The sequence below is a fragment of the Calidris pugnax genome, unplaced genomic scaffold (assembly GCF_001431845.1).
Source record: "Calidris pugnax isolate Ruff unplaced genomic scaffold, ASM143184v1 scaffold104, whole genome shotgun sequence".
Classification (NCBI taxonomy): domain Eukaryota; kingdom Metazoa; phylum Chordata; class Aves; order Charadriiformes; family Scolopacidae; genus Calidris; species Calidris pugnax.
In genome coordinates, this window is record NW_015090819.1 from 18,092 (window position 1) to 30,596 (window position 12,505).

At 58.5% G+C, this 12,505-nt stretch overlaps 1 protein-coding gene across 3 annotated transcripts in view; it reads left to right on the plus strand.

Moving 5' to 3' along the window:
• Nucleotides 1-353: 353 nt before the first annotated feature.
• The window catches only part of ARHGEF10L (Rho guanine nucleotide exchange factor 10 like), a 36,630-nt gene continuing 24,478 nt past the window's right edge, over nucleotides 354-12,505 (plus strand). Inside the window, exons 1-9 of one of the 3 annotated variants that reach the window (XM_014939823.1) lie at nucleotides 354-541; nucleotides 878-905; nucleotides 1,689-1,774; nucleotides 1,900-1,983; nucleotides 2,273-2,448; nucleotides 2,978-3,094; nucleotides 6,039-6,147; nucleotides 9,151-9,257; nucleotides 9,494-9,571. In XM_014939823.1, coding sequence (XP_014795309.1) covers nucleotides 3,062-3,094; nucleotides 6,039-6,147; nucleotides 9,151-9,257; nucleotides 9,494-9,571 — 327 coding nt within the window. In that variant the 5' untranslated portion in view covers nucleotides 354-541; nucleotides 878-905; nucleotides 1,689-1,774; ... (1 more) ...; nucleotides 2,273-2,448; nucleotides 2,978-3,061. Of the gene's footprint in view, nucleotides 542-877; nucleotides 906-1,688; nucleotides 1,775-1,899; nucleotides 1,984-2,272; nucleotides 2,449-2,977; nucleotides 3,095-6,015; nucleotides 6,148-8,521; nucleotides 8,685-9,150; nucleotides 9,258-9,493; nucleotides 9,572-12,505 lie in introns of those variants that run through there. The other 2 variants (XM_014939821.1, XM_014939822.1) reach the window with 2 other exon arrangements.

Consider the following 12,505-nt stretch of genomic DNA (forward strand, 5'->3'; position numbering starts at 1 on the left):
CTGGAGCAGCGTGAGGTCCGAGGCTAAAAAAAACCATTTGGGGGATTTTTGCCCAATCTGGGGCCCTAAAAACCTGGCTCCCCCCCAGATCTGTGAAGCAGGTGCCATGTGATGAGGGGGATGGTTTTTTTGGGGGGGGGATGACACACAATACCCAGTTTTGGGCAGGAAAGGGGGGGTGCATCACCCAGGGACATCCCACCCATCCCCATCAGAGCCTCATGGGGTTGGGAAAACACGAAGGGCTGGTGCATCTTGCATTTTTTGGGGAGGTGGTGCTTCTTTCTGACCCCTCCATCCCTGCTTGGAGGGGGGGGGACACAAAAAATGACAGAGTTTCTCTCTTCAGGTGACCATCTCGCCCTGGAGCCCCCCAGCCCCCTGCCCCACGGGGAGGAGGACCTCGGTGAAGCCTTTGACTTTGAGGACAGCGAGGAAGAGGAGGAGGAGGAGGAGGAAGAAGACTCGGCGGCTGAGCCCGGTGGTGAAGCGGTTCTCCGGGCCCCCCCCCGCAGGCGACGTGCTCCCAGCTCTGGAGTTGGTAAGGAGGGCAGCTGGGGGGGTCCCCAATGTCCCCGGGGGGGTCCCCAATGTCCCCAGGGGGTCCCCTTTGGGTGCCCAGGGTGGCATCGCACGAGCCCAGGTGCCAACTCCGTTTTACTCGGCGGCTGAGCCCGGTGGTGAAGCGGTTCTCCGGGCCCCCCCCCGCAGGCGACGTGCTCCCAGCTCTGGAGTTGGTAAGGAGGGCAGCTGGGGGGGTCCCCAATGTCCCCGGGGGGGTCCCCAATGTCCCCAGGGGGTCCCCTTTGGGTGCCCAGGGTGGCATCGCACGAGCCCAGGTGCCAACTCCGTTTTCTTTTGCTTTTCCTCTCCACAGATGGGCTGGTGCCAGAGACCCAGGAAGGGTATGTGGGGTTTTTGGGGGGCTTTTTGGGGGGTTGAGTGCCTCAAAGGAGAAAATACAACTCTGGGGTTTGTGCCCCCCCCATCTGGCACATTGCAGCCTGGTGCTGTGCCTCAGTTTCCCCGACTTCTCCCTGTTGCTTGTGACAGGGGTTGCAAAGGGGAGAACCCTGGGGTTTTGGGGTGCAACCTGCAGCCCTGGGGGATCTGGGGTGGGGGGTTTGGGGGGATTTGGGGGGACCATCGGGTGTCTGTGGCTTTCTCCAGCCCTTGGTGGAGGAAACACCCAGGGATGGGTGTTTGAAGGGGGCTGGTATTCACCCCAGCTGCAGATTTGGGGGGAAAAGATGCAAATTTGGCTCCATGGAGAGTTTGTCACCCCCCAGAGGAGCACACGGGGGGGGGTGCAATGAGAGGGGCAGGACCCCCACCAGGGATGGAGACCCCTTCCCCACGCACCCAGATGGCAGTGCGTCCTCCTGCCCTGGAGCAGCGTGAGGTCCGAGGCTAAAAAAAACCATTTGGGGGATTTTTGCCCAATCTGGGGCCCTAAAAACCTGGCTCCCCCCCAGATCTGTGAAGCAGGTGCCATGTGATGAGGGGGGACACCACCTGGTGCGAGCTTCATTCTCTGCTTGTGAACCCCTGAAATGGGAAGGGGGGGGTTGGGTGGGAAGGGTCTGGGTGCACCTAATCCTGGGGTGCACCCAATCCCGGGGAGTTTGTACCCAATCCTGGGGTGGTTTAAAGCACCCCGGGGTGCTCCCTGACCCCCTTTCCTGCAGGCTGCCGGTGGGGGTGAGCAATGGGGAGACTGGTGGAGACCCCCACATCGATACCCAGACCTGGAAGAGGAAAAGTAGCCGCCGAGGTGGGTTAAAACAAGAAGAAAAGCCCTGCCAAGATTTGGGGAGGATTTCTCCATCCTGGCTTGAGCTTCAGGTCATGATCTGAGTCCCCTGGGGTGTTTTTTTTTTTGTCCCCCTCCCCAAAAAGGTGAGCGTTTTGAGTTCCCAGCAGTGGAGGATGATGTGATCTACGATGATGTCCCCTGTGAAACCCTCGATGCTGAGCAGGATGGTGAGGACAGAACCTTCCCCCCCCTCCCAGATGTTCCCCAGGGACCACGAGCCCATTTTACAGCTGGGGAAACTGAGGCACGCTCTGGGAAGGAGAAGCTCATCCTAAAAGAGCTTGTGAAGGGGGGGATAACCCTGGAAAAACTGCTGGGATTCGGGGAGGGATGAAGGGAGATGTGTTCCCAGTGGGGCTGCAGGACACTGAAGGTTTGGGTGGGTTTCCTGTGGGTCCCTGGGGAGGGGGAAAACTGCCTTTTTGGAAGGGAAAGGAGCTGATTTTTGCCTGCCAGGCCCGGGGACGGAGCAGAACCTGATCTACGAGGAGGTGCAGCGTGGTGAGGGGCCACGGGCGGGCGAGGATTTGGGCTGGAGCTCCAGTGAGTTCGAGAGCTACAGCGAGGACTCGGGGGAGGAAACCAAGCCAGAGGCCGAGCCAGCCAAGCAGCGGGCATCCTTCCAGCCCAAGGTAACACTTGAATTTGGTTTTTTATCATTATTTTTATTATTTTCCATTTTTTTCCTTCTTTTTTTTTTTTTTTTTCTTCTTTTTCCCCTTGGGTTTGCTCGTATAAAGGCACCGGAGCATCAAGCCCAGCTGCTCCCGCAGATGGTGAAGCAGAGGATGCCGCGCTTCCTGGGGTCACTGCAAAACCAGCCTGAACCTTCAGGGTTTTCATTTATTTTTTTATTACTTTTTTTTTTTATTTCCTCCCCCTCTTTCTTTTTTTTTTTTTAATTTTATTTCCTTCCCCTTCCCTTTCCTCTCGCATTTCGGAGCATGGCTGCTGCTTTTCCCCACGCTTGCTCCCTTCCCTGCTCGAGCCATATTGGATTTTGGGAGGATGCTGCCTGTTCTGTTGCTGCTTTGGGATGATTTCTCCTCCTCTTTGTTGTTTGTTGTGTTTTTTTTGTTTTTGGCTGCTTACCTGGATCTCTTCTCTGCCTTCTCTCGCCTCCTCTGCCTTCTCCTCCCGCCTGGTTTGCTTTGGGCTCAGCTTTCTCCAGACCTGAATAGACTAAAGGAGAGATACGCCAGGACTAAGAGGGACATCCTGGCTTTAAGAGTTGGGGGGAGAGACATGCAGGAGCTGAAGCAGAAGTACGATTGGAAGGTACTGTCCCTCCTCCGTCCCTTGTCCCTCCTCCCCCAAATTTCCCAGGGGGGAGAAAAAAAAGAAAAACCAAACAAAAAAACAACCAAACCCTCCCGGAGTTTATCCAGCCTGAATTCATCCCGTTTTATCCTCCAGGAGAGAGAGAGAAAAAAAAAATTGAGTTAAACACCACAAAGCTGCCTCTCATGTCCATCTGTACCCTCCCGGAGTTTATCCATCCTGAATTCATCCCATTTTATCCTCCAGAAGAGAGAAAGAGAAAAAAAATTGAGTTAAGCACCACAAAGCTGCCTCTCATGTCCATCTGTCTTGCAGCTCCCCAGCCTCCGGTTGCCCAAATCATTCGCTTTTTTGGGTGTTTTTTGTCTTTTTTAAGGGGCGTTTGGACGAAGCGAGGTTGCCCGTGGGGTAGATGGATCTGAGAAGGTTTTTTCCCCCCCCAAGATACGGGGTGGAAAATCAGGTGGGGAAGGAGATTCCTGGGAGGTGTAGAAACTTAGCACGAAGACCTTTCCCAGCCCCAAACCATCCGGGTTGGTGGTTTGTGGCCAGTTTGGACTGGGAAGGTGACGCTGGTGTCAGCTTGGGCTAAAAATGCTGCCATTTGAGGTGTGAAAAACCAGCACCCCCCTGCCTCAGCCCTTAAAATCCATAAAATTCCCTCCTCCTTGCTTTGGCTGCACGCTCCCACTCTGCCCGCGCCTGCTTGTGTCCCTGCGGAGGGAGGAGGGATGCTGGAGCATCCTTCCTCCTCGGCTACGTGCCTCCTCTTCCTCCTCATCGGGCTGCATGGGAAAACGGGGACGATGCTCAGAGGGGACATCCCCAAGGGGGTGGCACCGCTGCATCTGGATCCGAAAAGGGGGACTGTGCTCGGAGGGGGATGTCCCCAAGGGGGTGGTACCCTGCATCTGGGCCTGAAATTGGGAAGGATGCTCAGAGGGGATGTCCCCAAGGGGATGGTTCCCTGTATCCAGACCTGAAATTAGGGACCATGCTCGGAGGGGGGTGTCCTCAAGGGGATGGTACCCTGCATCCGGACCCAAAATGGGGACCATGCTCAGAGGGGGGTGTCCCCAAGGGTGTCCTACGTCTGGACCCAAAATGGGGAAGGATGCTCGGAAAGGATGTCCCCAAGGGGATGGTACCCTGTATCCAGACCCAAAATGGGGAAGGATGCTCGGAAAGAATGTCCCCAAGGGGATGGTACCCTATGTCTGGACCCAAAATGGGTAAGGATGCTCGGAAAGAATGTCCCCAAGGGGATGGTACCCTGCATCCGGGCCTGAAATTGGGGACCATGCTCGGAGGGGATGTCCCCAAGAGGATGGTACCCTACGTCTGGACCCAAAATGGGTAAGGATGCTCGGAAAGAATGTCCCCAAGGGGATGGTACCCTGCATCTGGGCCTGAAATTGGGGAACATGCTCGGAGGGGGGTGTCCCCAAGGGGATGGTACCGGTACCCTGCATCTGGACCCGAAATGGGGAAGGATGCTCAGAAAGGATGTCCCCAAGGGGATGGTACCCTGTATCCGGACCCAAAATGGGGAAGGATGCTTGCAGGGGATGTCTCCAAGGGGATGGTATCCTGTATCTGGACCCAAAACGGGGACCATGCTCGGAGGGAGGTGTCCCCAAGGGGATGGTACCCTGCATCTGGACCCAAAACAGGGACCATGCTCGGAGGGAGGTGTCCCCAAGGGGATGGTTCCCTGCATCTGGACCCAAAATGGGGGACTGTGCTCAGAGGGGATGTCCCCAGGGGGATGGCATTGCTGTATCTGGACCCAAAATGGGGGGCCAAGGGAAGGGACATCCCCAAGAAAGTGGCACCGCTGCATCTGGACCCAAAATGGGGGACAATGCTCAGAGGAGATGTCCCCAAGGGGATGGTATGCCTGTGTCTGAATTTGAAATGGGGGATGGTGCTTGGAGATGTCCCCAAGAGGGTGGCACTACTGTATCTGGACTCAAAATGGGGGACAATACTTCAATGGGATGTCCCCAAGAGGGTGGTGCCACTGTATCCAGACCCAGAATGGGAGATGATGTCCCCAAGGGGGTGGTAGCCCTGTATCTGGACCCAAAATGAGGGATGATGCTTGGACGTATTCCCAAAGGGGTGGCACCACTGTATCTGGACCCAAAATGGGGGAAAATACTTGGCAAAGATGTCCCCAAGGGGATGGCAGCGCTGTATCTGGCCCCAAAAATGGGGGGGATGATGCTTGGAGGTGTCTCCAAGGGGACGGTACCCTGCATCTGGACCCAAAATGGGGGACAAAACTTGAAGGGGATGTCCCCAAGGGGATGGCACTGTTGTATCTGGATCCAGAATGGGGTCCCAGTGCTGCCTCGAGCCTCCCGGTCCCTCTCGTCCCCCTGCTCAGATGACCCAGCTGATGAAAGCAGCCAAAAGTGGCACCAAGGATGGTTTGGAGAAGACCAAGATCGCGGTGATGAGGAAGGTGACATTCCTGGGTGGATGGAGGGAATCCTATCCCCAGGGGGGCTTGCAGAGCATTCTGACCCCAAGGGGGCTACAGAGCATCCCAGCCCCAGGGGGGCTTAAATTCTTTTGGAGGCCCCTTGGGGGGGGGTCCCCAAGGGGGTGGTAGCCCTGTATCTGGACCCAAAATGAGGGATGATGCTTGGACGTATTCCCAAAGGGGTGGCACCACTGTATCTGGACCCAAAATGGGGGAAAATACTTGGCAAAGATGTCCCCAAGGGGATGGCAGCGCTGTATCTGGCCCCAAAAATGGGGGGGATGATGCTTGGAGGTGTCTCCAAGGGGACGGTACCCTGCATCTGGACCCAAAATGGGGGACAAAACTTGAAGGGGATGTCCCCAAGGGGATGGCACTGTTGTATCTGGATCCAGAATGGGGTCCCAGTGCTGCCTCGAGCCTCCCGGTCCCTCTCGTCCCCCTGCTCAGATGACCCAGCTGATGAAAGCAGCCAAAAGTGGCACCAAGGATGGTTTGGAGAAGACCAAGATCGCGGTGATGAGGAAGGTGACATTCCTACACCGGAAAGAAGCGCCAGGTAAGCGGGGAAACCCCCCCTCTTTTGCTTTTGAGAGCCAAAAAAAGCCTTTTTGGAAGATATTTTTTAAAAAGAATCATTGTGAACCTTTATAGCTTTCAGCTTTTCCCTTTGCTGATTTATTTTCTGCGTTTTAAGATCTTATTTGATGCTTTTTTTTCCTTCTGTGCTTCCCTGTGCAAGCTCTGTGGGTTCAGCTCTCTCCTTGCTCCAAGCAGCCACGTCCCCATGGGGAGAGTGACCCCACCACGGCAGCACCCCTCGGACACAGAGCAGGATCTGCCCCCAAATACTGATTTTTTGGGGGTGTTTTCCTAACTTTCCTGCTGTCACTAGGGGATGGGGAGCGGAGGAGGAGGGCAGTGGAGGTGGAAAAGCAGCCTCCTGCCCGCCGGAGCTCGAGGGTCTCCCTGGAGCATCACGGGGGAGGTAGGATCCCGGTGGGCAACCTCATGGCTTGGCCGGGGGCTGCCCGGGGGGATCCTTGGCGTGTGTGTCCCCAGCCTTGCTGCATGTCCCCAGCGTGGCTTAGCCTCAACGGGGTGGGGGCTTAAATCCTTTTGGAGGCTCCTTGGGGGGGGGTGGATGGAGGGCATCCCATCCCCAGGGGGTGCTTGAGGAGCATCCTGACCCCAGGGGGGGCTTGAGGAGCATCCCGACCCCAAGGGGGCTGCAGAGTGTCCCATCCCCAGTGGGGCTTAAATGTTTTTGGAGGCCCCTTGGAAGGGGTGGATGGAGGGAATCCCGATCCCGGGGGGGCTTGAGGAGCATCCTGTCCCCAGGGGGGGCTGCAGAGCATCCCGTCCCCAGGGGGACTTAAATTCTTTTGGATGCCCCTTGGAGGGGGGTGGATGGAGGTCATCCTGTCCCCAGGGGGGCTTGAGGAGCATCCCAACCCCAAGGGGGCTGCAGAGCATCCCGTCCCCCAGGGGGGCTTAAATTCTTTTGGAGGTCCCTTGGAAGGGGTGGATGGAGGGAATCCCGTCCCCAGGGTGACTTGAGGAGCATCCTGACCCCAGGGGGGCTTAAATTCTTTTTGAGGGGGGGTGGATGGAGGGAATCCCATCCCCAGGGGGGCTTGCAGAGCATCCTGACCCCGAGGGGGCTGTAGAGCATCCTGTCCCCAGAGGGGCTTAAATTTTTTTGGAGGTCCCTTGGAAGGGGTGGATGGAGGGAATCCCGTCCCCAGGGTGACTTGAGGAGCATCCTGACCCCAGGGGGGCTTAAATTCTTTTGGAGGCCCCTTGGAGGGGGTGGATGGAGGGAAGCCCATCCCCAGAGGGGCTTGCAGGGCATCCTGCCCGACCCCAGGGGGGCTTGCAGGGCACCCTGTCCCCAAGGGGGGTGCAGAGCATCCCATCCCCAGGGGGGCTTGAATTCTTTTGGAGGCTCCTTGAGGGGGGGTGGATGGAGGGAATCCCATCCCCAGGGGGGCTTGCAGAGCATCCTGACCCCGAGGGGGCTGTAGAGCATCCTGTCCCCAGAGGGGCTTAAATTTTTTTGGAGGTCCCTTGGAAGGGGTGGATGGAGGGAATCCCGTCCCCAGGGTGACTTGAGGAGCATCCTGACCCCAGGGGGGCTTAAATTCTTTTGGAGGCCCCTTGGAGGGGGTGGATGGAGGGAAGCCCATCCCCAGAGGGGCTTGCAGGGCATCCTGACCCCAAGGGGGCTGCAGAGCATCTCGACCCCAGGGGAGCTTGCAGAGCATCCCAACCCCAAGGGGGCTGCAGAGCATCCCGTCCCCCAGGGGGGCTTAAATTCTTTTGGAGGTCCCTTGGAAGGGGTGGATGGAGGGAATCCCGTCCCCAGGGGGACTTGAGGAGCATCCCAACCCCAGGGGGGCTGCAGAGCATCCCATCCCCAGGAGGGCTTAAATTCTTTTGGAGGCCCCTTGGGGGGGTTGGATGGAGGGAATCCCATCCCCAGGGTGACTTGAGGAGCATCCCGACCTCAGGGGGGCTTGAGGAGCATCCCATCCCCAGGGGGGCTTGCAGGACATCCCATCCCCAAGGGGGGGCTTGAGGAGCATCCCGTCCCCAAGGGGGGGCTTGAGGAGCATCCCGTCCCCAAGGGGGGGCTTGAGGAGCATCCCGTCCCCAAGGGGGGGCTTGAGGAGCATCCCGTCCCCAAGGGGGGGCTTGAGGAGCATCCCGTCCCCAAGGGGGGGCTTGAGGAGCATCCCGTCCCCAAGGGGGGGCTTGAGGAGCATCCCTGCAGGACATCCCATCCCCAGGGGGGCTGCAGAGCATCCTGTCCCCAGGGCATGGAGGTGGGGAGAAGGAGCTCGCGTTGAGCTGGTGGCTGAGGGTTGGCCATCGTCCCGGCCAAAATTAGGGAAGGAAAAAGGTCACCCGGCTGCCAGCGCCCTCCCCTCCCGCCCCGGGGAGCTGGTCCTCCCCGTTACCAGCTATTTATAGTGCCCGGGGATGGGCCCGGGGGGGCCGTAGCGGCCATGTGGAAGAAGCGGCCGTCCCTCCACGGCGAGGCCGCCGCTTTGGCTCGCTCACCCTCCTCCTCCTCAGCTGCTTCGGCCTCGGGTAAGGGGTCGCCGGTGCCGGCCGGCGGGCGCTCGCCTCTCGCCTTCCCCATTTCCATCTTCCACCCTGCTTCGGGTTCCTTTTCCCCCCTCCTCGCCCCCCATTTCCCCCCCTGGCAGCCACCCCCGGAGGAGGGAGGATGGAGGGGGGGTTTTTTCCTCCAACCAGGGTTGTTTTTTTGGGGACGGGGGGGACCTTTTTTGTCCCCTCCCCACGGGGGACCTGGCTCCATCCCTGCTGGCAGCCTGACTCATGCTGGTGTCCGGTGACAGCGGCGACGGGCAGGCGATGCTGGGAGGACACCAGAGCCCATCTCCATTTGCAGCTCCAAACCCAAACGCATCCCCAGCTGAGCAGCCAGTGGGGCTACAGGCTCTTCTAGAGACCCCAAAAAACGTCTAAATTTGGGGGTTTTTTGGTTGGTTTTTTTTTTTTGGCATTTGGTTGTGGTTTTTTTGCCCTGCAGGGGACTCTGAGGAGGAGGACACGGGTTTCCTGGAGGTCACCGTCTCCGACATGAAGCACCCACCACCGGAGCTGGGTCCCATGCCCGAGGGGCTGAGCCCACAGCAGGTGGGTGTGGGGTGGGTTGGGGGTCCTGGAGTGTGTGTGGGGGGGTGTGTTGGATTTTAGGGGGGCACAGCTTCCCCTTGGTCCCGTGATTGAGCAAGCGGGGAAAGGGCAAGTCAGCAGAAAGCGATACTGCCGCGTCAGCACTTCTGCAGAACGCTGTGCCCGGGTTGCCCCCACCACCCCAAATCCCGTTTTTGGGGGGAGGGGACCACAGCTGAGCCCCAGCATCGTTGCAGGTGGTCCGGCGACACATCCTGGGCTCCATCGTGCAGAGCGAGCGGAGCTACGTGGACTCCTTGAAACGCATCCTGCAGGTGGGACACCCCCTTTTTTGAGGTGGAGGTTCTTGGGGAAGGATGGGGGGGACACATGGGGATGCTGATGGACCAGCATCTCCTGCAAGTGGGACAACCCCTTTTTTGAGGTGGGGGTTCATAGGGAAGGATGGGGGGGACAGATGGGGATGCTGAAGGACCAGCATCTCCCGCAGGTGGGAGACCCCCTTTTTTGAGGTGGGGATCTTGGGGAAGGATGTGGGACACACATGGGGATGCCGATGGACCAGCATCTCCTGCAGGTGGGAGACCCCCTTTTTTGAGGTGGGATTCCTGGGGAAGAAACTTGGGGACACACAGGGATGCTGATGGACCAGCATCTCCTGCAGGTGGGAGACCCCCTTTTTTGAGGTGGGGTTCTTGGGGAAGGATGGGGGACACACACAGGGATGCTGATGGACCAGCATCTCCTGCAGGTGGGAGACCCCCTTTTTTGAGGTGGGGTTCTTGGGGAAGGATGGGGGACACACACAGGGATGCTGATGGACCAGCATCTCCTGCAGGTGGGAGACCCCCTTTTTTGAGGTAGGGTTCTTGGGGAAGGATGGGGAGGAGGCACACAGGGATGCTGATGGACCAGCATCTCCTGCAGGTGGGAGACCCCCTTTTTTGAGGTGGGGTTCTTGGGGAAGGATGGGGGGGACATACGGGGACGCTGATGGACCAGCATCTCCTGCAAGTGGGACAACCCCTTTTTTGAGGTGGGGGTTCATAGGGAAGGATGGGGGGGACAGATGGGGATGCTGAAGGACCAGCATCTCCCGCAGGTGGGAGACCCCCTTTTTTGAGGTGGGGATCTTGGGGAAGGATGTGGGACACACACGGGGATGCTGATGGACCAGCATCTCCTGCAGGTGGGAGACCCCCTTTTTCGAGGTGGGGTTCTTGGGGAAGGGTGGGGGACACACACATGGAGATGCTGAAGGACCAGCATCTCCTGCAGGTTGGAGACCCCCTTTCTTGAGGTGGGGTTCTTGGGGAAGGATGGGGGGGACACATGGGGATGCTGATGGACCAGCATCTCCTGCAAGTGGGACAACCCCTTTTTTGAGGTGGGGGTTCATAGGGAAGGATGGGGGGGACAGATGGGGATGCTGAAGGACCAGCATCTCCCGCAGGTGGGAGACCCCCTTTTTTGAGGTGGGGATCTTGGGGAAGGATGTGGGACACACATGGGGATGCCGATGGACCAGCATCTCCTGCAGGTGGGAGACCCCCTTTTTTGAGGTGGGATTCCTGGGGAAGAAACTTGGGGACACACAGGGATGCTGATGGACCAGCATCTCCTGCAGGTGGGAGACCCCCTTTTTCGAGGTGGGGTTCTTGGGGAAGGGTGGGGGACACACGAGGATGCTGATGGACCAGCATCTCCTGCAAGTGGGAGACCCCCTTTTTTGAGGTGGGGATCTTGGGGAAGGATGTGGGACACACATGGGGATGCCGATGGACCAGCATCTCCTGCAGGTGGGAGACCCCCTTTTTTGAGGTGGGATTCCTGGGGAAGAAACTTGGGGACACACAGGGATGCTGATGGACCAGCATCTCCTGCAGGTGGGAGACCCCCTTTTTCGAGGTGGGGTTCTTGGGGAAGGGTGGGGGACACACGAGGATGCTGATGGACCAGCATCTCCTGCAAGTGGGAGACCCCCTTTTTTGAGGTGGGGATCTTGGGGAAGGATGTGGGACACACATGGGGATGCCGATGGACCAGCATCTCCTGCAGGTGGGAGACCCCCTTTTTTGAGGTGGGATTCCTGGGGAAGAAACTTGGGGACACACAGGGATGCTGATGGACCAGCATCTCCTGCAGGTGGGAGACCCCCTTTTTCGAGGTGGGGTTCTTGGGGAAGGGTGGGGGACACACGAGGATGCTGATGGACCAGCATCTCCTGCAAGTGGGAGACCCCTTTTTTGAGGTGGGGTTCTTGGGGAAGGATGGGGGGGGACACACACGGGGATGCTGATGGACCAGCATCTCCTGCAGGTGGGAGACCCCCTTTTTTGAGGTGGGGTTCTTGGGGAAGGATGGGGGGTGCACACGGGGATGCTGAAGGACCAGCATCTTCTGCAGGTGGGAGATCCCCTTTTTTGAGGTGGGGTTCTTGGGGAAGGATGGGGGGTGCACACGGGGATGCTGAAGGACCAGCATCTCCTGCAGGTGGGAGACCCCCTTTTTTAAGGTGGGGGTTCATGGGGAAGGATGGGGGACACACACAGGGATGCTGATGGACCAGCATCCCCTTTTTTGAGGTGGGGTTCTTGGGGAAGGATGGGGGGTGCACACGGGGATGCTGAAGGACCAGCATCTCCTGCAGGTGGGAGACCCCCTTTTTTGAGGTGGGGTTCTTGGGGAAGGATGGGGGGGTGGCACATGGGGATGCTGATGGACCAGCATCTCCTGCAGGAGGGACAACCCCTTTTTTGAGGTGGGGGTTCATAGGGAAGGATGGGGGGGACAGATGGGGATGCTGAAGGACCAGCATCTCCCGCAGGTGGGAGACCCCCTTTTTTGAGGTGGGGATCTTGGGGAAGGATGTGGGACACACATGGGGATGCCGATGGACCAGCATCTCCTGCAGGTGGGAGACCCCCTTTTTTGAGGTGGGATTCCTGGGGAAGAAACTTGGGGACACACAGGGATGCTGATGGACCAGCATCTCCTGCAGGTGGGAGACCCCCTTTTTCGAGGTGGGGTTCTTGGGGAAGGGTGGGGGACACACGAGGATGCTGATGGACCAGCATCTCCTGCAAGTGGGAGACCCCCTTTTTTGAGGTGGGGATCTTGGGGAAGGATGTGGGACACACATGGGGATGCCGATGGACCAGCATCTCCTGCAGGTGGGAGACCCCCTTTTTTGAGGTGGGATTCCTGGGGAAGAAACTTGGGGACACACAGGGATGCTGATGGACCGG